The sequence below is a fragment of the Macrobrachium nipponense genome, chromosome 4 (genome assembly GCF_015104395.2).
Source record: "Macrobrachium nipponense isolate FS-2020 chromosome 4, ASM1510439v2, whole genome shotgun sequence".
NCBI classification, from domain to species: domain Eukaryota; kingdom Metazoa; phylum Arthropoda; class Malacostraca; order Decapoda; family Palaemonidae; genus Macrobrachium; species Macrobrachium nipponense.
The window spans coordinates 92948675-92970634 of NC_061100.1; the positions used below are offsets into that span (position 1 = coordinate 92948675).

The 21960-nt window shown below is 40.7% G+C and overlaps 1 protein-coding gene across 10 annotated transcripts in view; it reads left to right on the top strand.

The window, feature by feature from the left end:
- The window catches only part of LOC135211019 (ATP-binding cassette sub-family C member 5-like), an 818851-nt gene that overhangs the window by 509653 nt on the left and 287238 nt on the right, over positions 1-21960 (top strand). For all 10 annotated transcript variants that reach the window (XM_064244042.1, XM_064244046.1, XM_064244047.1 and 7 more), the window contains 2 exons: positions 13329-13462; positions 20090-20280. In XM_064244042.1, coding sequence (XP_064100112.1) covers positions 13329-13462; positions 20090-20280 — 325 coding nt within the window. The remainder of the gene's footprint in view (positions 1-13328; positions 13463-20089; positions 20281-21960) is intronic.

Here is a 21960-nt window from a genome sequence, read left to right on the forward strand (position 1 = left end):
GAATGCCCAGCCACTGAAAGTTTGACTCTGGAGTGAGTCTTGACTTGGTCCTGTTTATCTTGAAGCCTAGATATTCCAGGAACTGAATCACTTTCAGTGTAGCTCTGTTGCATTCCTCGACTGTTGAAGCCCAGATCAACCAATCGTCGAGATATGCTACTACCATAATCCCTTGTGTCCTGAGTTGTTGCACTACCACTTCCGCTAGTTTCGTGAACACCCTGGGTGCCACGTTGAGTCCAAAGGGAACTACCTTGAAGGAGAATGCCTGGTCTCCTATCTTGAAACCCAGATATGGACGGAAGTGTCTTGCAATAGGGATATGATAGTAGGCGTCTGTAAGATCGATAGAGGTGGTGACGGCCCCACGGGGTGGAATAAGGTCCGCACCTGCGAAGATCGTGAGCATCTTGAACTTGTCGCAGGGCGGATGCTAAGTTTTAAGCGGGACAAGTCTAAGATTACCCTTCTTTTTTGTGAGCCTTTCTTTGGCACGCTGAACAAGCGACCTTGAAATTTTAATCTCTGGACTCTCGCTATAGCTCCTTTCTGAAGGAGGTCCTCCGCGTACTCTGTCAATTCCTTGGAAGGAAGTTGACGGAAAGGTCTGGATGGAGGTGGGTTCGTCAACCAGCTCCAACCCAGGCCTTTTGACACTATGCTCTGAGCCCATTCGCTGAAGTTCCACCGGTGGCGAAAGTGAAACAGCCTCCCTCCTACCTGAAGTTCTTCATTGGTTCTGGTAACCGCCTCGGCCTCCTCTGAAGTGCTTTTCCCCTATTAAAGGGGCCTCCCGATCCTCTCCCACGAAAGGAACGCTTACCTCTGCCTCCCTTACCCGAGCGGTCATACTTCTGTGAAGCTTGACTCTCGAAGGCTTCTTGATTGTAAGCTGGAGAGATGGCGTAAGAGGTGGAGGCTGAGGCTGAGGGGATATCACATAAATTGGCTGTGATTGAGCTTTGGAGGTGGAAGGTTGGGCTGTTTGCACTAAGGGCACCGCTGGAACTTGCTGAGGAAAGCGTGGCTGCTTTTTCTGGTAAGGTTGGAAACGTCTAGGTTTCCTCTGTCCCTTACCTTTAGGTGTTAGGTCTTTGGCCCTGCCTTCTTAGTCCGTAAGGCCCCAACGGTCCTTAAGGCTCTGGTTTCAGCCTCGTACCTCTGACTGGACTTCCTTCACCATAGCTTCTGGGAAGAGATCTGCTCCCCAGATGTTAGACGAGAGTAACCTATTCGGCTCATGCCGAATGGTTGCCTCTTGTAGGAACATTGCTTCCTACAATTCGTTCTAGCAGTGGCAAACTCAAACATATCCGACTGTACCGTTTGAGTCAGGGATTTGGTCATGAGCTTAAAAAGCGGTTCTGAGCCATAGGCTATGGTTGCTACCTCGGTCATAGCCATAGAGTTAATTAACCTGGCTAATCGCGATTTCGCGTCGAATTCAGCCTGAATAAGGCTATCTGGGAGCCTGGGTAGCTTTTCACCAAACTGCTCCATAGCACAGTCCGGTGTGAGTTTGCCAGCTGGGAAGGTGTTCGGCAAGTCTTCCCACAATTCTCCGGCTGAGGGGAGTAACGGAGATGTGGGATCTGCTTCCTTCAATTGAGGCATGGGTTCCCCCTTCTGCTGGCCGCTGGGATGGTAGACCTCGCGATCTTTGTCAGGAACGGGAGCGGGGTACTCTCATCCATTGTGAAAATGGTAAAGGGACTCTTAAAGGGTTGTATCTTGGTATTAGAACAATCCATGTCCTCTAAACACCTGAGCCATTCTCTCTGAGCCTGGTCTCGTGAATAGAGGACTGTCTCCTTTGGTACCCTATACATCCCGAAACCATGGCTGAAGCTGTAAGCCTTGCGTAGCCTATGAACGGAGGCTGGAGGTCTTCCGGGTAGAACTCGAAGTCCTCTATCCTTCGAGTTCCAAATTCCGGTATAGAAATGAGACCGTCTTGGAAGGGGGCGTATGACGCTACTCTCCATGGATTGTTCATCGAGAACGGAGGTAGCGAGTCATACGGAGGAAGCTGAGTTCCACTCGTATTGGAAAGTGGAGGAGAGGCTAGAGGGGCTTCTCTCAGTCCGGCTATAATGGAGTCCTGGGAAGTAATCCTATCCGACAATCGAGAGATCATTTGTTCCATGCTACTCTTTAGGGACCCAACCAGGTCGCCCACCTGTTGCAACAGGCCAGCATTGGAGTCCAAGGCCGGAGCTGCTGCGGAGGTGGAGGGGGTGGCTCTGAATCGGAACCAAGGGTAGCGGAACTGGTGACTCTGCCGGAGTGCGAGATCTCTCTCTGGAGGATTTACTCCTCGAGGACTTAGAGCCGGAGCTAGAAGCTTTAGACCTGTCTGCTCCGGGATTCCCCAGCCGGAGACTTACGCGAGGAGGATGAAGCCGAAGTCGTCTTCTTGGACGACGACGACGTCTTAGTCAAGGATTTCACTGCTTGACCCTTGACCTTAGGTCTAACCGAAGCGTCAGGAGGAGTATACAATTCATCACCTGTAAAGCCTTGAAGGATGGAGAGGTTGCAGGAGTAGAAGAAACAGTTACGCCCAAGGGTGACCCTTGGGTGTCCACCTTACCTACCTCGACCAAACAGGTCGTCTACACCTACCATAGGTTCCACATTAATATCTAAAGTCGCGACGTCCGTGGAGATATCCTGGTCTTGGTCAGTTTAATGAGGCAGCCAGCTGTTGTTGGATGAAGGCGATAGTCGGGGCCGCCTCTACTGGGTCGACGTATCCTGTCGCCTTGCCTCCGGGGAAGATTAACACCGCCAACCGCTTCTCTAAGATGTAGGGCATACCCTTGGCGGCGTTCTTCCCAAAAACCGCCGACCCAGGCCCGCAGGGTTGCCAGTGCGGTATCCCTCACTGTGCCGGCGCCTGGTGAAGAGAGGGCGTAGATTAGATTTAAGAATCACTTAAAACTAAAACTTAAAGTATAACTTAAACTTAGATGCCTTAAGTTAAAGTGAATGATGAAAACTTAAGCACTAAAACAGAAGCGGAGCAGCTACCGGAGATGGAATACTTACCCTTCTAAAAGCTGGCTCACCAGATCGTAACATATGGTACACGTCTCATGGTACCAGACCTGGATGTCCCCGTGCGGTAGTCGCGCATGGAGCATGGGACCGGCAAACTTCAGTGTCCACATGGGTTCCTGAAGTGTGTTTGGCGGCGCATCCCGGATGCTCACAGTTGGTGGCCTGTAAGTGGGAAGACACATGAGTATCTTAAAGAATATCACTTACAGACTAAAGGACAGAAGAACTCCGTTGCATGCCGAGCTCGGAAAAAATTTGGGCATAACCCCTCCCTGCTTCTTCGCCTGAATAGGCTATAATCCCGGAGAGATCCGGTTAAGTAAGACACGTAAGGGAGGGGGGGAAGGTTTAAGGTACTTTAGATAAAACTTATAGTTAATCTAATAACACTTAAACCTAAAACTCAAACGAACCGGACCAAGTCCAGTGCGTAGCGGAGTGTAGTAACTCAGCAATACGGTAAGGTTAGCAGGGACCCACTGTATGTTCCGGTCCACTCTACTGGGTGGACTAACATCTTTCCGCTGGATGCCAGGACTCCGATCAGGAAAGGAGCCCTAGTAAGGTGGGAAAGAGCGAGAAGACATACAGGCTCGAGCGAACACGGAGCGACAAGGAAGCAACGGATGGGGGAAAGGCCAGTACCCCCCACCACATTACCACCCGGCCGGACCGAGAAGCCGGAGAGGTCGAGTCCAGTCTGGGTCTGTCCCGTCTCCCTAGCCCCTCCGCCTGGGGGGAGAGAGGGAGGCAGGCTCGGGTATGTGGAGCGGAGCATGGGCAGACCGACCCACCCTCCCCCGACTCTATGGAAGAGCGGGAGGGGGGGGAAGGGTGACTGGGCAGGCGGTTCGGCTGGTCTCGTGATCGACGTGTAGTGACCACGAGGCGGTAAGACCAAAACAAGACAACTAAGCCTAGGACAAACCAACTAATCAGAGAGATGCTTTCGGGAAGCAGCTGAACTGAAAAGCAGTAGCATATAGGCCCACTGGGCCAAAACCAACTGATCAGAGAGATGCTATAGGGAAGCAACCGAACTGATGAGCGGTAGTATAGGCTCAATGAGCCAGGACCTAGGCTAAGCCAGACGCCTAACTAACCTAACCATAACAAAATACATGGTACAATTAAATAAAAATAAAAGAAAGAAATATAGAAGGAGAAAAATTCCAGGAGTGTACGACTAACCCGAAGGTAAGTCTACCACTCAAAGCTAGTCAGAGGCCGATACTAAGAGCCGGAGACTAGGGTCTGGAAAGAAGAAGCCTACATAAGGTAAAAGACATGCATGCATGACAAACCTGAGTAGACAGTACCCTAAGTAAAACGGATAATTAATATAGAGCGTACATAGATAAGGGGATGTTCTAGGTATGGGAGACCAAGAACGAACCCACCACGAGGCAGAACCATGCTGCCATGCTTCCGACCCAGAGTTCGTATTTATACCTAAAAAACGGCAAATACTGTCTCAGGGCCGGAAAAAACCAACTAACCATAAATACTGAGTACTTAACTTAGCTGCTGCGATAGCTGCACGCTCCATTATAGATAAATCCAACGAAAGGGCACAAAAACACAGAGAGAAAAATAGCACGTGTGACTCTGTGTGCGCTAAACTGAAAAGGATGGCCACCAGAGGCGCAGCAGTCGGCAGCATGGGATGGAGTAGTAGTAGTACGAGCTGCTCACTCTGTGGGTCGGCTCTCCTCATGGAGGGTTTTTGTAGTGGGAGATTTCTATTGGCATTTGGCTCGTGGTAGTGGTCTCACTCGCCTAGTGTTCATACCGACACCCTCTTGGAGGGTGAGCGAGTCAGTTATACTGACCTTTTTCTTTATTTTATTTATTCTCTGGTATGTGTTAGTACATTTACCCTAGAAATAATAGATTAAAGGATGTTTCGCGCAGCGACACGAGCTGAGCCCAGAAATACTGTACGTACATACGTACATATGTAGTAAAATTTGGAACCTTACCTTTCAAGTGAGACGATCTCCGAAAGTGGCGACAGAGGAGGAGGACAAATGGCAGAAAACTTGAACACTTAACTTTACGAAACACATTTAAAAATGTCAGGAAGCATTAACGCTAAACTTTACGAAACACATTAACAAATGGCCCAAAACGTTCAACTCTTAACTTTACAAAAAACTTAAAATTAAATTTCTTCTCTTTTTTTGTCTTTTTGATTTTTACTTTTTTATACTTTGGAGGTGGGTTTTTTTTTTTTTTTTTTAACAAAATTTCAATTTCTTCACCACTTTCAACTTTCTGTTTTTTTGTAGTATCATTTGGATCTTCCTGTTTGCTTTCTCCTACTAAAGACTTCTTTAAAAAATAACTATCCAAGGAAGATTGCTTTTGACAATGTTCCTGAAATGACTCAGGCAAAAGTCATCGGACTGCGCAAGCGTATGACATGTGTAAGCCTTTTCGGGGTGTCTCTTTTCTACAAATGATTGCACCTTATGAAAAGCAGCCAGAGCATCCTTAATTTCTGCCATTGTCAGAGGGACATCCTCCTCCTCCTCGCCGCTGCTAGATAACTTCTTGAATGACGTTATGTTGCATGCCTCCAACTCTTCAGGTCATCTGTCGTTAGGTCCTCTTGGTGCTCCTCGAGAAGGTCATTGATGTCATCCTCGTCGATGACCAGCCCCATGGACTTGCCGAGTGCAATGATCTCGTCAAGATCTTGTTGCGAAACAGTTTCAGGATCATCAACTGTTTCTGAATCTGCATCAGCTTCGCCCATGTCAAATCCCTCGAAGTCTCAGGCAGATATGGCATCAGGCCAGAGTTTCCTCCACGAGGAATTCAAGGTTTGCCTCGAAACCTCCTGCCAAGCTTGATCGATGAGTCAGATGCATATGACGATGTCGAAATGCTCCTTCCAAAATTCACGCAAGGTGAGGTTTGTGGTATCGGTGATGTTGAAACATCTCTTGAAAAGATGTTTCGTATACAGCTTCTTGAAGTTCGACATCACTTACTGGTCCATGGGCTGGAGGAGAGGGGTGGTGTTAGGCGGAAGATAAAGAACCTTGATGAAAGAATACTCCGTTAGGATATCTTCCTAGAGGCCAGGAGGGTGAGCAGGGGCATTGTCCAACAACAGCAGACATTTCAGAGGGAGGCACTTCTCTTCCAAGAATTTCTTCACTGTCGGGCCGAAACACAGATTTACCCACTCAGTGAACAAAAAACAAAAGTCTCATTACCCAGGCTTTTGCATTAGCCCTCCACATCACTGGAAGCTTCTCCTTTAGCACTTTGTGGGCCTTGAAGGCTTGAGGAGTCTCCGAATGATAGACAAGTAGGGGCTTCACCTTGCAATCCCCACTGGCATTCGAACAAAGTGCGAGTGTAAGCCTGTCTTTCATAGGCTTATGCCCGGTAGCTTCTTCTCTTCCTGTGTGATGTATGTCCAACAAGGCATTTTTTACCCAAAAAGACCAGTCTCATCACAATTGAAGACTTGCTGAGAACTGTAGCCTTCGTTGATCGTCATTTGTCGAACGTCTTAAGGCTTTGGCCGCTTTCATGTCCGAGCTGGCTGCCTCCCCATGCCACACCACCGAATGGATGCCAGTCCGTTTCCAGAATTTTTCAAACAACCCACAAGAAGCCTTGAAATCTGGGGTTGGCGTCAATGTCCCTTCTCCTCCGTCGTCTTTGGCCTGGGTAATCAAATCGCCGAAAATAGCGCTGGCCTTGTGGCAGATTGCCGTCTCGGTTATCGTATCAACAGAAATTTTTTTTGTCTTTTATCCATACAAGAAGCAGCCTCTCCATCTCATCGTGCATGTGGCTCCTCTTGTTGGACAAAATAGTGACGCCCTTGGAAGGTGTAGCTACTTTGATGGCTTCCTTCTTCTTAAGGATGGTGCCTATCGTCGACGGATTTCGGCCGTATTCTTTAGCAATCACACTCAACCGCATGCCAGCTTCATGCTTCTTGATAATCTCCATTTTTGTCTCCATAGAAAGCATCCTCTTTCTGTGAACTTCAGCAACTTTCTAGGGACCCATGGCTAATATCATAAGTAATTAAGTTCACACACAACATGAGAAAGTAACTTACTACAAAGAAAGTGAAATCACTAACATGAATTGACGTTAACAAACTAAATCTATGTTAACGAACGAATTCATGTGTGTACGATAATGCTGATGCGACAAAATGGTCGAAGGATGCCTTCACATAGAGGCATGATGGGACAGATGCTGACCAATAGGAGAGCAGGATCTTATGGCTGTGACTAGCATCAGGAACCAATGGGTGAGCGGGAGGATGGTGTTGAATCTACTGAGTTGGCGGTGTGTGAGTTTTAAAATTGCTCTCGGTGGCCCGGGGCGAATTTCAGTTTACAGTACATACACTCCCTTTCGCAACCTGAATTATTTTCGTACACAGAAGCAAAAAAATCTTCATCTTTGCTTTTGTAACCTGGATTTTTTGTACATAGGGACTTTTGTATGTAGAGGTTCCACTGTACTCATGTACAGTGGACCCCCATATTGATGGGGGATGTGTAGCAGACCCCCCCCATGAATAATTAAAACCTGCAAGTACTTAGAACCCCCTCAAAAACTGCTTATAACTGCCTATCTTGAAAGTTCACATACCAAATGTCTACCTTAAATAACATCCTATTTCAAATATACCTTAAATTACTATCCTATTGCTGTATTAATATTTGAAATTATATTATTAATATAATTTCAAAGACATCTTGAACATTTTACCATTAAAAATATATATGCACATTCAATAACAGAGAGAGACGAGGAGACGAGAGAGAGAGCAGATGAGGAGAGATGGAGAGAGAGAGAGAGAGGGGCTATTGAATTGGCAAAATCATAAATCTAACCATCAAGAGTGAAATTATGAATTATTTCTGAGACAGAGAATAATAATGAAAAGAGAGAGAGAGAGAAAAACTCCTTTCGACCACTCCCCCTCCACAAATACGTATATCAAACTGTCAGTAGTACCTCGAGATACGAAATTAATCCGCTCCGAGGCGCCTTTCGTATCATGAGGTTTTCGTATCTTGGACCACATTTTACATGTAAAATGGCTAATCCATTCCAAGCCCTCCAAAAACACCCCAGTAAATTTCATAATAAAGCTAAATTGACCTATAAACAATGAAATAATACAACAATTTGGACCATTCAATACCTAAATTAAGAATAAAAATCCAAAACCTGTAAATAAAGTGTATATTAGTGTACAAGAAATATTATTACTGTAACGTAAAATGTGGAAGCTTACTTTTCGAGTGAGGCTACGTACATACGTAACTATCCAAGGAAGATTGCTTCTGCCTACTTTTCACAATGTTCCTGTGTGAGCCTTTTCGGGGGGTGTCTTCTACAAATGATTGCACTTTATGAAAAGTGGCTTTAATTTCTGCCGTTTTTTTTTCTTTTGTACATATGTACGTACGTACACTTTAAAAAATATATGTACACAATGTTCCTGTGTGAGCCTTTTCGGGGGGTGTCTTCTACAAATGATTGCACTTTATGAAAAGCGGCTTTAATTTCTGCCTTTTTTTTTCTTTCTTTTTTTGATATTAACTTTTTTTTTTTTTTTTACTTTACGTAGGTTTTTTTTTTTTTTTTTTATTTTTTTTTATTTTTTACAGAATTTCAACTTTCTGTTTTTTATCACTTGGTTCTTTTTTTGCACCTCATGACTCTGTTGGCCCTGGTGTCCATCAAATCCCTGTTCAACTAAATGCTCTCTCTGCAACTGATTGGGGTACTGAATGTTCAGCTGCTGACCTTCAACATAAACTGAAGTGCCTTGATTATACGTACTGGTATGCATGTTGTAAATGATTGGTCTACACCCTCTGTTCAGCAGGGAGTGGATATTCTACCAACCTTGCAAAGTTTCTAGTTATCCCATGAGAGAGACCTTGATCACTTATCCCATGTGAGAGATCTTGGTCACTTTTTTTTGTAAATAACGTACACATTGACGATCCCGAAAACGAATACCGCATGCGTACTATAACAATGCTGGTACCGAGTGGCCGAAGCACGCCACCACGTGTACTTAGTAGATGCATGATGGGAGGGACGCTGGCCAATAGGAGAGAAGGATTTCAAGGCCACGACTAACATCAGGAACCAATGGGAGAGCAGGAGGATGGTGGCGAGTCTACTAGTACTAAGATGGCGGCACGCGGCGCAATTTTCAAAATTGTTATCCGGGCGAATCTCGGACTTTCAGAAACCTTTCGTATCTTGAAAACTTTTCGTATGTAGAGCCGTTAAATTTTTCATATTGGCTTTCGTATCTCGAGTTTTTCGTAAGTTGAGCCTTTTGTATCTTGAGGTACTACAGTATTTTCATTTATGCTTTCATTGTATTTTCTCATTTTTTATTTTCAAAGCCCAAAAAGGTAAATACAATCATGCATAGGGTATGTACAAATGCAAAAACTCATTTTCTGGCATTGGAGGACTTGCTACAACTTGTTTTGGATCATGTTGTTATATTTATGATTTTTATTTTTAAGAAGGCCTTCCCTGAGGGCCGTAGCATTGAGTATTATAGCTGTTTCAACAGCATTTAATTTATATAGAATCTTCTCAATTCTTCTTATTGTCTTTTTCTCATCAGCATGTAGCTGGTATATCAGGTTTCCTAAGGACATATAAAGATTTCAGTTGTCTTTGGTTTATTTCCTCTGACATGTCGACTGCGCACAGGCAGTCGTTTAAGAGAGTATACAAGAAAGTAAATTAAGATATGTTGATTATAGGTATTTATAGTAGGCAGGGTGTAAGCAGGGATTTTAATTGGTTGTTGGTTGGTGACGAAATCTGTCCCTGAGGCATTGAGATCTCCTAGATCCGTCTAGGGTTGTTGGCGTGGGCTGGGTGTTGGTTGGGGTACCTGCCTACGGGTGGTAGGTATTATAAGCTGTCCAGGAGACATGTCATCTGCTCTCTCTCTCTCTCTCTCTCTCTCTCCTCCCTCCTCTCCTCTCCTCTTCCTCCTCTCATTCCTCTTCCCTCTCTATCTCTCTCTCTCTCTCTCTCTCTCTCTCTCTCTCTCTCTCTCTCTCTCTCTCTCAACAGTATATGGAGTTGGATGGTTTCTTGTATTTCTTCTTATGGTGGTAGGGAGAAATTCTGTTTCTTTTACTGTGTTGATAGTCGGCTTTTTTTTCCCTAAGATATGCAATGCCTGGAGATAACGTAGACGTCTTCGGTCCAGTGCTTGTTCAGTAATTTCTATGTTTGTTATAAGCTCAGCTCTTTCTGGTCTTCTGTTATGTTTTTCCCTGTAGTGATTGAAGGTGGCAGGAGAGACACAGAGTCTGGAAGTGGTTTTCATAAAATATTTTCATAGTTCCACTTTGGTCGTTGTTGGTTTCTATCGTGCTTTCCCAGTGCCAATTATTTATGCAGTCTCGCATTTGATATTCAACCATACAATTTTTGAATTTGTTATTGATGAGGACTTGTGTGGACCTTTCGGTCTCCCTGGTGGTTTCTCTCCACATGGAACAGTGTGTAATGGCGTGGCAGACAAAGGCATCTACCACAGATCTTTTATACCTGTCTGGGCACTCACTGGACCCATTAAGGCATAGACATGGGTTTGTGGGTTTCTTATAAACCATGGTGGTATATCCCATAGGAGTCTGCTTTACCTGAACGTCCAAGAAGGGTAGGGCACCATCAACACTGCGTTCACACGTGAAGCGGAGGACGGAGCATTCTTCAAAAGTCCTTCTTAAAGTTACAAGATCCTCTTCTTTGTCGACTCTTATGAAAGTGTCGTCTATGTAATGATGGTATTGAGGAGGTAGGGATCTTATTGAAAACCCTTTCTTCAACGACACTCATGTAGGAATTGGCAAATAGAACCCCTAATGGGGATCCCATTGCCAAGCCGTCAATCTGGCAATAAAGATATCCTCTGTGGGTTGTGAATAGGGCCTTCTTAGTGCATATTTCAAGAAGGACTTTTAGGGCTTCTTTGGGGATGTTCAAAGCCTGTGTGTCTTCACATCTATATACTCTTTCAAGGATATGCTCAGTCGTCTCGTCAAGTGGAACGTTCATGAAGAGGCTCTCGACGTCAAGAGAGGTGATGATACCTGTAGACAGAGAGTCGCGAAGATTACGTAAAGTGTCATTAGATGACTGTAAACAAAACCTATCATGGATATATGGCGTGAGGAGTTCATTAAGTCTCTTCGTGATATTGTAAGTCAGAGTTGGGATTTGGCTTATAATTGGGCGGAGAGGATTACCATGCTTGTGGGTTTTTACAGTGCCATAAATATACCCTGGGTTAAAGTCCCTCTTGGCAAGGGGTACCCTGGGGGCATTGCTAGTGGCATGAATTCTCTCGACCATCCTATTAATGTCTCGTTGGATGTCTTTGATGGGGTTCTTGTTGATTTTTCTGAATTTGGATTCACTAGCCGGTATTTGGTCCAGTTTCTCATAATATTCAGAGGTCTGGATGAGCATTAGGGGAGCAGCTTTATCTGCTCTTCTTATTGTGGTTTCTTGGTTTGCTTTCAAGTTCTTAGCAGTTTCTTTCAGATCCCTGGTAAGGATAGAGCTTCCGTATGGGGCACCTCGGTTAGTAAGGGCTTCTGCTAACAGTAAGGGCTGGAGGGAATCGCTCGACCTGACCCTGCCTTCGTCCTCGAGGGACTGGATAGAGTCTAGGAGGACTTCAACCTCAAGGCGCTTAGCGTGCAGGTTTGGCTTTTTTTATCACATGGGTATTGAGCCCAAGTTTACAGAAATCTGTTTCGCGATGACCACTACCAGGCTCTCTAAGCGTCTCTCCTGCCACCTTCAAGAAGGGGCCATTTGCAATCACTACAGGAAAAAACATAAAAGAAGACCAGAAAGAGCTGAGCTTATAACGAACATAGAAGTTATTGACCAAGCACCAGACTGAAGATTATCTCTAGCCACTGCATATATAAAAAAAAAGCCGACTATCAACATAGTAAAAGAAACAGAAATTTTTCCTACCACCATATGAAATACAAGAAACCAACTGACTCCATATACTGTTGAGAGAGAGAGAGAGAGAGAGAGAGAGAGAGAGAGAGAGAGAGAGAGAGAGAGAGAGTGGATAACATGTCCCCAACCAACACCCAACCCATGCCAACAACCCCGGACGGACTTAGGAGATCTCAACTCCTCAGGGACAGATTTCGTCACCAACCAACAACCAATTAAAATCCCTGCCTATCGACCTACCCCCCAATTGTACACACCCTGCCTGCTATATATACCTGTAAACAACGTATCTTAACTTACTTTCTTGTATATTTTCTTAGATGACTGCCTGTGCGTTTTCGACACGCCAGAGGAAATAAACCTATGACAACTGAAATCTTTGTCCTTAGGAAACCTGATATACCAACTACATGCTGATGAAAAAAAGACAATTAGAAGAATTGAGAAGATTCTATATAGATTAAATGCTGCTGAAACAGTTGTAATATTTTTATTTGATGTTATTCTTATTTATATTTTTTTTGTATTTTCTCATTTTCTATTTTTACAACCCAAAAGATAAACACAATCCTCTAAGTACTATGGTATGTTTTTACTCACAAACTCATTCGCTGACATTGGAGAACTTCCTATAGCTTTTGTTTTTTGTTGTTATGCTAATGATTTTCTTATTTATATTGTATGCTATTCTCATATTTTTACTGCATTTACAACCCTAAAATAAATTAATTGTGTGCATAGAGAACACCCATATGCACACAAGTGACCTGGAAAATTGTGAAAATTTGACATTTTGCTAGCCGAAAGTAGTCCTGTATTAGTGATGGAATTGGATTATGTAATGATTACTGGATTGGTGATGGTCGACCTGTACCAAATTATACAAGTAATTTGTATTTTTCCTAGGTAGACAAACCGTAACCTTTTATATTGGTGAAAACCCTGCTTTGCATCCTCACTTTTTCTGCTAGTGAGTATGTATATCTTGTGACAAAGTTCAGTGGGGAAAGACGGTCAAAAGGGGCATATCCTTCACTCCACCTTTATGGGTATTTCCCACATTACGTAGTTAGTACACACGCTAGTTCCAGCACATGCACAAAAGATACTCCAGATGTAAAAGGGTAAGATTTGTATACCTGGGAAAAATACAAGATTTAAAAGTATGATATTTTATAGATATGGATGCCTTCATGATATGATGCTGTAACTACAATTTGTATTCTTTATGATTTCAGGGAGAAGGATTCTGAAAGCACCATTCGTACAAGACAGGATTCTATTAGATCAAATGATAGCTTACAGAATGGTGTCCATCATAATAGTCCAGAAAAAAACCCAGAAAAAGAGGAAAAAAAAGATCAGTCAAAAGGTAATTGTAAAATTAAGAAATTATGTAAGTAGAGTTATTTTTCTTGTATAGTAAGACATTTTATACAGTGTGCCTAATATAGCAACAGATGATATTAGGTGCAGATTAATGGTGGATAACACACAGTCTCCACTTGATTACATGGTTAGGATCCAAAGATCAAATCATTAAGTGAAAATCATCACTATGCAAAAATGGTGGTAGATTAAGCATTCAGAAGTTTATTTTACTTTTTATTTTATTTCTGCTGTGACATTTTATGAAGTGGGACTTTTTTAAAGACATTTATGCAGCCAGGACACCTCAGAAAAACACTAATCTCTGAAGTGTAGGTGCTAAACACCACAGAGAACCTGATCAGATGAAAGGTAACCTTTGAGAGTGGTCTAATTCATAACCCCTCTTGAGGAAAAGGAAGTAACCCCTTAGTCTCTTTCTACTTGGTGGTTTAACCTTTTCAATTTCCTCATTCTTTGGTATTCTTTTCTGTAAGAGCAAATCCTATGATAAAGAAAGACTGGAACTTTGTCATCTTAACTTACCAATAATAATATAATAGTAATGGTAGTTACTGTGCAGTGTTGATTATCTTTATTTTTAGTTTCTACTTCTCCCAATACCCTTATTTCTTCAACACTTAAAATGCATCATCAATGAAATATACTTTAAACAAAATATACCTTGGTAGAATGTCCGTTAAATGAAATGTCTGTTGGCAAAACATCTACTGGTGCTGTAAGTGTCTGTATGCAAAATATCTCGAAATGGATATTGGTGGCATCCATCAACTAGATATCTGTCAGTGAACATGTTTCATTAAAATATTGTTCAACAAGATGTCCAGTAATGGTTTAGATGAACATGACTGACCTCCAGTCCGTGTTAGTCTACTTGAAACTTATGCTTATCCTTACCATGTACATATCCTGCCCTGTGAAAACATAAAACATACAAATGAACAAAACCTATGGAAATAACTCTAAACACCTATTTTGTATGAATGCATGGAGTCACATGCACTTAAAGATGTATGGTATGAACTTTTACATTTTTCCATCATCCTTTGAGCTGTAGGATAGATTTAATCACATTTGGTATCGAGTAAACTAGATAAATTTCCCTGTTGACAAGTTCATTTGTTCCAAAGGAAGCTTGTCAACTTTCTTGTGAGAACCTACCTTATTCCACTGGAAAGCCACCTTCATTCTCCAGAATAGTTTTTGCTGTTTGGACACTTGTGGTAGAACCATTGGAAAGGGCTCCTGTAATCATCTAGGCATTTCCTTGGTCACTGTACTTGACAGGATAATCTCTGACATTTTCTACTGCACTGTGGCTCCTAGATTTGTTCATGGTATAGTTTTAATTTGTGCTCTTGACACTTATGACAGACTAACACTTTTACAGGTTCCTTATCAGTGCTGTATCCCTAATCAGATTTCTGCTGTCGGTCATGCAGATTCATAATGGTTTATTAATTTTGCAGAGTTACATTTCATGAGTATGCATGAGAAGTGTAAATGTCTCTTGGCATCTTTCAGCAGTGTGGAGACTGACTTACAGCTAAAATCCTTTTATTTGTTGTCGTAATAATAACTGAAATTCCCTCACTAAGATTCTGCAATCCGATTTTCTAGATGCACATTTTAGAATTCCATGATAAGCAATTTGGAGCCAAGAATCTGCAATCAGATTTTCTAGATGCACATTTTAGAACTCCATGATAAACAATTTGGAGATGGTCTTCCTTTCAACATCTTGACTAACAAACTTTGCTTTTCTCAATAGATATTATGAAGCTATAACTAAATGCCTCTGAATTGCAAATATACAAACAATTACACCATTAAGAGCTTTATAAAAGTTATAAGTCTGTTCATTTTCATTTGACACTGAAATGCTGATAAGGAGCTTGGAAACTTTATGGAACTATTTTTGAAAACTGGTGAACAACTGAGTTTTCCAAACAATAGTTGGTAGATCATTGGAGTTTTTTTAATTACCCACTATCATGGAAAACAAATATTTAAATTTAATATAATTGTATAATTTTCTACCTTGCTTGCCAAAAGTTCTAAATACACAGATTTTAATATGATCAGGATTTGGTTTAAAGCATTGGCCAAATCCTTTTCATCAGATGGTATTCAGAAATAAATTGCTTCTTGGCAAACTTAGTCATCAAAAGTTTATATGTAAATGTTTCTATTAAGGCAGCTATCACAGCAAACAAAACTGTTCTGTGGAATTCACATCTTCAATTTTGACTAATTTTATTTTTAATGAGGTGTATTATAAACAAGATGAAGTAAGTGTGGGTAATCAGTTTTATCAGCTTCAGCTACAAATTGGTTTAAATTTAATGTATATTTCTTTGTTGATTTTTGATATACCTATAGCGAAGAAAGTTATTACATAAAAATATCTCAGTCCTATTCTTCATAATGTCATTTATAACACAACTAAAGTAATTATTTATTATTGTAAAATGGTTGAAGTGCAAGCCAAAGGAATGTTGTTATCCAATTCAGTTGTGGGTACTTATAAAAAAAAAAATTGTTTCTCATTCATTTGTTCATGATTGTACACATTTACGTAACGAGTAAAACGTTAAAACAATACTTTCATCATTCTCCTTTGCTGTATTTGAACCTGTTTAAGTAGATGGGAGAAAGTCAGGCAATTGTAATTTGGTCTTTAAATCAGATTATCGTAAGACAAATTATCATAACTTGAACCCTACCTGTGCACTGTATAAAACATTATTACAGTGGACCCCCCATATTCGCGTTCTCCAGATTCGCGGACTCACACATTCGCGGATTTCTCTTGGGAACGTTTCCCTGCATTATTCGCGGAAAATTCGTGCATTCGCGGTATTTTTCTATGATAAATATCCACAAGTTCCTGGTTTTTTTGATGAATTTCATCATAAAATGCACTTTTTGTGATAAAACTATTAAAAAAACCAAGCATGAAAATTTTTAGTGGGTTTTTCTTGAGTTTTAACTAACAAAATAGGCTGTTTTTAGCATTTTTATAGGGGTTCCAAACATTCGCGGGTTCTAACTATTCACGGGGGGGTCTGGTACGCATCCCCCGCGAATACGGGGGGACCACTGTATATCTTTACATACCCTTTCTATTACATTTTTTTTATACAATATTTGTTATTTAGAAATGTATTTTCCTTATCTAATAACATGAAACATAGAAATGTGGGGCGGCATTTTGAGGGTTGGAACGGATTAAGGTTATTTTAAGTATTTTAAATGGGGAAAATTGATTTAATGTGTGAGCAAATTGAGCTATGAGCTCGGCCAAGGAATGAATTAAACTCATAAGTCAAGGTAACACACACACACACACACAGTGGGAGAGAGAGAGAGAGAGAGAGAGAGAGAGAGAGAGAGAGAGAGAGAGAGAGAGAGAGAGAGAGAGAGAGAGAGAGAGAATCATACACCTATTATGCTCAGTCCGGAACCTGGAATGAGCGTAATAGATATAGTGTAGCTATATTGTAAATACAATATGCTCTACCATCCAAAACATGTTATTGTAATATGATTTCAAATACTTCTTACATTACCATTAAAGAGAGAGAGAGAGAGAGAGATAGAGATAGCGTACTCCTTTTAATAGAACATTCTAGTTTATAAATGCACTGTAAATTATTTTTATCACAAAAATCTGTATTTAGTCATGAACGCAATATGAAAAAATACAGTAATTAGTGAATAAACAGTGTTGCCATGAATATTAACATTTTAAAATGAGTTTATCATGTTAGTATATGCATTTTAGGGGCATGCTATATACTCCAGAGCAACATTTGCAAGAGGATGGATACTCATCTAAGATGACCTAGGATGCCTTGGGATGATGGTTTGAGGTGTATTTCTATTTGAGATGATGTTAAATTGCGTTAGTATGGTAATTTTAGGTATATTTTTGTTTTAACTATTAGATTAATCATTGGAATGTTGAAATAGACAATTAATAGCATTTTAGTTTAAGGGGTACTGGGTATTTAGCAGTTATAAGCATTTTTAGAGGGGATTTTTGCATTTCCACGGTAGGTTCTGGAACCTATTCCCACGTAAAAGTGGGGGAGCACTGTAGTTTTTTCTGTCTTCTCTTTCTACTTCAACATTCACCAGCACCAGCACAGCAGTGCATGAAGAGGCTCAGTAACCCCAGAGCTTTCAAAGTAACAGTATCAGTTTTTGTTGCACAGTTCACATTATCAGTGATCAGAGGGAAGGCATTCGCTGCTAATTAGTACCTAAACAAACCCTCTACAATGATTTAGCATTATGATGACACCCCAGTATGGAGGGACCCAATTGCCTTTTGAAACACAAAGCAAAACAAAAATTAGGAGAGAGAGAGAGAGAGGGATGGTGACAATGGTGGATCTGAATATGTTATCAAAATGAGTGTAAGTAAAAGTGTGTTGTAAGTATTAGAATTTGAAGAGTATTTGGTGTTATCAATATACGTTAAAGACTGCTGTGTGTGGAAATAACAGTATTCTTTAATGTATATTAATTCTCTAGATAACAAATATTCATGTACGTACTAATTATAGGCATGTTGCACTGAAAATTCCAAGCCTTGTTCTGACATGGCACTGAAAACCTTAAAGCACTATAACTCAAAGCACTGTTTTTTGGATTCAAATATTTGCCAAATTTTAAAATAATAGGAACTTCTTGAAACTGCTCATGCAAATGCTTATTGGATATGCCTTTCTCGTGTAACTTAATTTTTTTTATAATGTGAACAATTGTAGTGGTAGAAGGAATTTCATTAAGAAAAAGGCTATTTTTGTGACATCACACAGCATACGTTTTTTGACATACGTGTATATCTTCATCTATTTGATATTTTAGGAAAAACTAAATTACCCGTTGTTTGTATGATATTTAAGTATCTACGTACACACAAAATTAGGCAATAAGAGTGCAATTAGTCTGTGAAGTTGTACAACGGACAGACGGATGGACATATTGCGTTCTTATGCTCACATAAAGTTGGCAGTGGTATTATAATTGTACCCTGAAAGTATTAAGTTGAAATATTACATACTTTTTTTATTAATGTTTTTGTTAGGTTATAGTATGCCCTTAAACACTTGACTGATCTAGACAAAATTTGGCAAGTGGCCATCATTTGACCAGCTTAGATAATAGGGTAGGTTACAAACTCATGCCCCTTCCCCCTTCCCTTTATATGTTATGTGATAACCACTTGACCAATCTAGACAAATTTAGGGTTACAGGAAATACCTCTCTCAAGTCTTCCACTTACAAGGATTAGATTAGTTTGCCTCTTTAGAAGTCTCCATGCTTATGAGCAGTTTTGAACAATTTTTCACTCCAGAGGAGGTTAGAAACCCTGGAATGGAAGTCTTGGTTCTCCAAGGCATGAGAGTTGTCCCTTATGAACCCATTTCCCAATCCTCAAACAAGGATCTTAAAGTCTTCCTCCTATCCCTCACCTTGTCCAAGAGAGTCATTAAACTACATGAATTTTTGTATCTTGTACAGGACTCAGAAGATTGGGGCTTGCTTCCCCTTTCATTTATTCCAGAGGTCAGGGCTAAAATCCTGGGTTCTTAGAGATTTGTTCTGAGTTCCAGCCTGCAGTGTATTGAGTTGAGTCATTTGGTGCTGTACTGCCTCTTGGAGTGGTGCCAGTGGTGGCATTTTCATAACTCATTGTTGACACATTCTCACTAGGGGCAGATAGTTTAGCCTTACCTTCAGGCAATGCCTCTTACTTGAGAAATGAGCCTCTTTATATGAGGAGCATAGATTTTTTTTTTAGGAACAAATCCCAAATATCTTGAGTTATTTGTATGTTTTCTAGATGTACAGACCAGAGCCTTTCATATTAGACGTAACCAATTTCGTCTAACCTCTGAGGTCCTTGTTGGATGAGTGGTTTTTGCGCTTGCCTACCATTCTGGTGGTTCGAAGTTCGATTCTCGGCTTTGCCAACATGGAATCAGAGGAATTTATTGGTGGTGATAGAAATTTAATTTCTTGATATATGTAATGTGGTTTGGATCCCACAATAAGGTGTAGATCCTGTTGCTAGGTAACTAATTGGTTCCTAGCCATGTAAAAATATCTAATCCTTCGGACCAGCCCTAGGAGAGCTGTTAATCAGCTCAGTTAACTTAACTTCATCCAACCTGCTTCAATTCTTTAGTTTTATTCACATTGATTTTCAGCCAGAAGTACAGTGGGTAACATCAGTTGGGGAAACAGGGCATCCTTTCTCCCCCCGATCTTCACCAGGGTGTCCCCCTTATTAATAAGTACACAGTCAGTCCAGTGCATGCACCAAAGGATACTTCACATATGTAAGGCTACATTTTGTATGCCTAGGAAAAAATTGGCATCATTGCCAAACAATAGAATTGTGTTGTAACACTTAGCTTGTACCGGCTAAGTGCACTTTTGCACCAAATTATTTTAACATAAAACAGTCGTAGTATTTGAGTATTAATTTGTCAATTTAATGAGTTCTGGGTCATTGTTCATCACCATTTGTTTTTACTGGATTTATGGACTTAAGAATTATAATCTTCATTTTAATGTTTTTTTTTTCCTACAGTCCCTGGACAGCTTATAGCTGATGAAAAAATGGAGAAAGGTGATATCCCGTTAGCAATATACCACATTTACATTAAGGCAGCTGGAGGGTACATCGTATCAACATTAGTTATCTTGACTTTTGTCTTGAATGTTGGATCCACAGCATTCAGCTCATGGTGGTTATCACTGTGGCTAAGTGAGGGAAGTGGGGTAAGTTAACTTGCATAATTTTTGTACATTTCTAAGCATCTTTTTGAACATTTCTAAGCCTCTTTTTGATTACCTCTTCTCTTCATATAGTTCCTAAATATGTTGCAGATTATCTTTGTTTTTCATATAACTGCCATATACTGTATAGAACTTATCTCGCCAGCTGCCGAAACTTGGCTTATGGTGAAGAATTATTAGTATGTGAAGTATGTAGATTAAACACTGCTTACAGATTGAAAATTGGTGTGAAATAAGCCATGAGTGAAAGTGTGTAGGCTATGGTTTTCCGGATTTTATTAAGCAATGGATATTGTCTTGCAGCGGGTGTAAACTTATAAACAGTAGAATCTGGTGTCTGTTTTTACCTTATCTGGAATTCAGAGGTTTTCCAACACCTCAATATAAATGAAATATAAATACAATATATAATAAGTAAAAAGACCACACTGGATTGTTGTCAACATTGCATAGGCAGAAAACGGTGATTGTAACACTGCCTTTAGTTGTAAACACACCTGAGAAGGGGGTATTGTTACTGTGGTAGGCTGGGGTAATCATTTCGGGGGTGAGGTGAATTAGAGTTGGGAGGGCTAGGATGGGCCTTGTCTGCATTGGAGTGTTATTGATTGTTATTGGCTTAAAAGCATCAATGTCACTTAAACATAATTTTATTTATCACTTTTGAGTAGCTTAGTGGTGGGTGGTGAGGTTAGACCAGGGTAAGTTCTTGCAGCATGGTGTAGCAGGCCCTCAATTGTTCTGACTGTCTCTTGTCTTTAAATATAGTAGTACTTTGTTTTATGTTTTTCACTTTCATTGATTGTAGTATTAGATAAGATTTTCTGAAATTGAAATGGCAGCACACTGAAAAACTTAACAAGATTACAAAATACTGTCAGCATAAACCACTCAACCATATTGTGTCAGAACTTTTCTTGCCCTTCAGTGTCTCAGTCTATGCTTATAGTTACTATGCATATACCATGCACTATGCATATACCATGTATGTATGTGGGTTTATATGTAAATATTTGTGTCATGTTGAAGTATGTTACAGTATGCTTTTGCTATGTGTTAGTATGGTCTGGCATAAAAAAATTTATGAATTCTCACCTGTCCATAAGACATCATTAATCAACTTAAGCAATCATGCATCATTGGTTGAAACCTTGGGTAAATAGGTAAGGTAGTATGTCGACTTATAAACGCAGATAAACGCAGTTTTGTAAGTCAGTTAAAGGATATTAACTTCTAATAAAATAATGAGAGAGAGGTGGGGGTTGCTTAAACAGGCATTAATACATTTGCTTATAGAAGTGTGAAATTACTTGAAGATATTAACTGTTCATACAGCACAGACAACAAATGTTATTGCATTTAGTTCTTTTCAGTCGTAACTGTTAAATTAGATTGCATTTGGAGCCAATAGGTATTGTATGTCCATATGAGTCCAAGACACAGTAAAAGGATTAGGTAGCATTTAGATTGTTTGTTTGCGAGTTTAAAAGCTCTTACAATCAGTTTGGTCAGCTGTGAAATGTTAACTTTTCATAGGTAGTGACAGATGCGCTCTCTCTCTCTCTCTCTCTCTCTCTCTCTCTCTCTCTCTCTCTCTCTCTCTCTCTCAGTACTGTACATATCCTTAAATGAAGTATGAATTACTGAATCATAAACATAAAA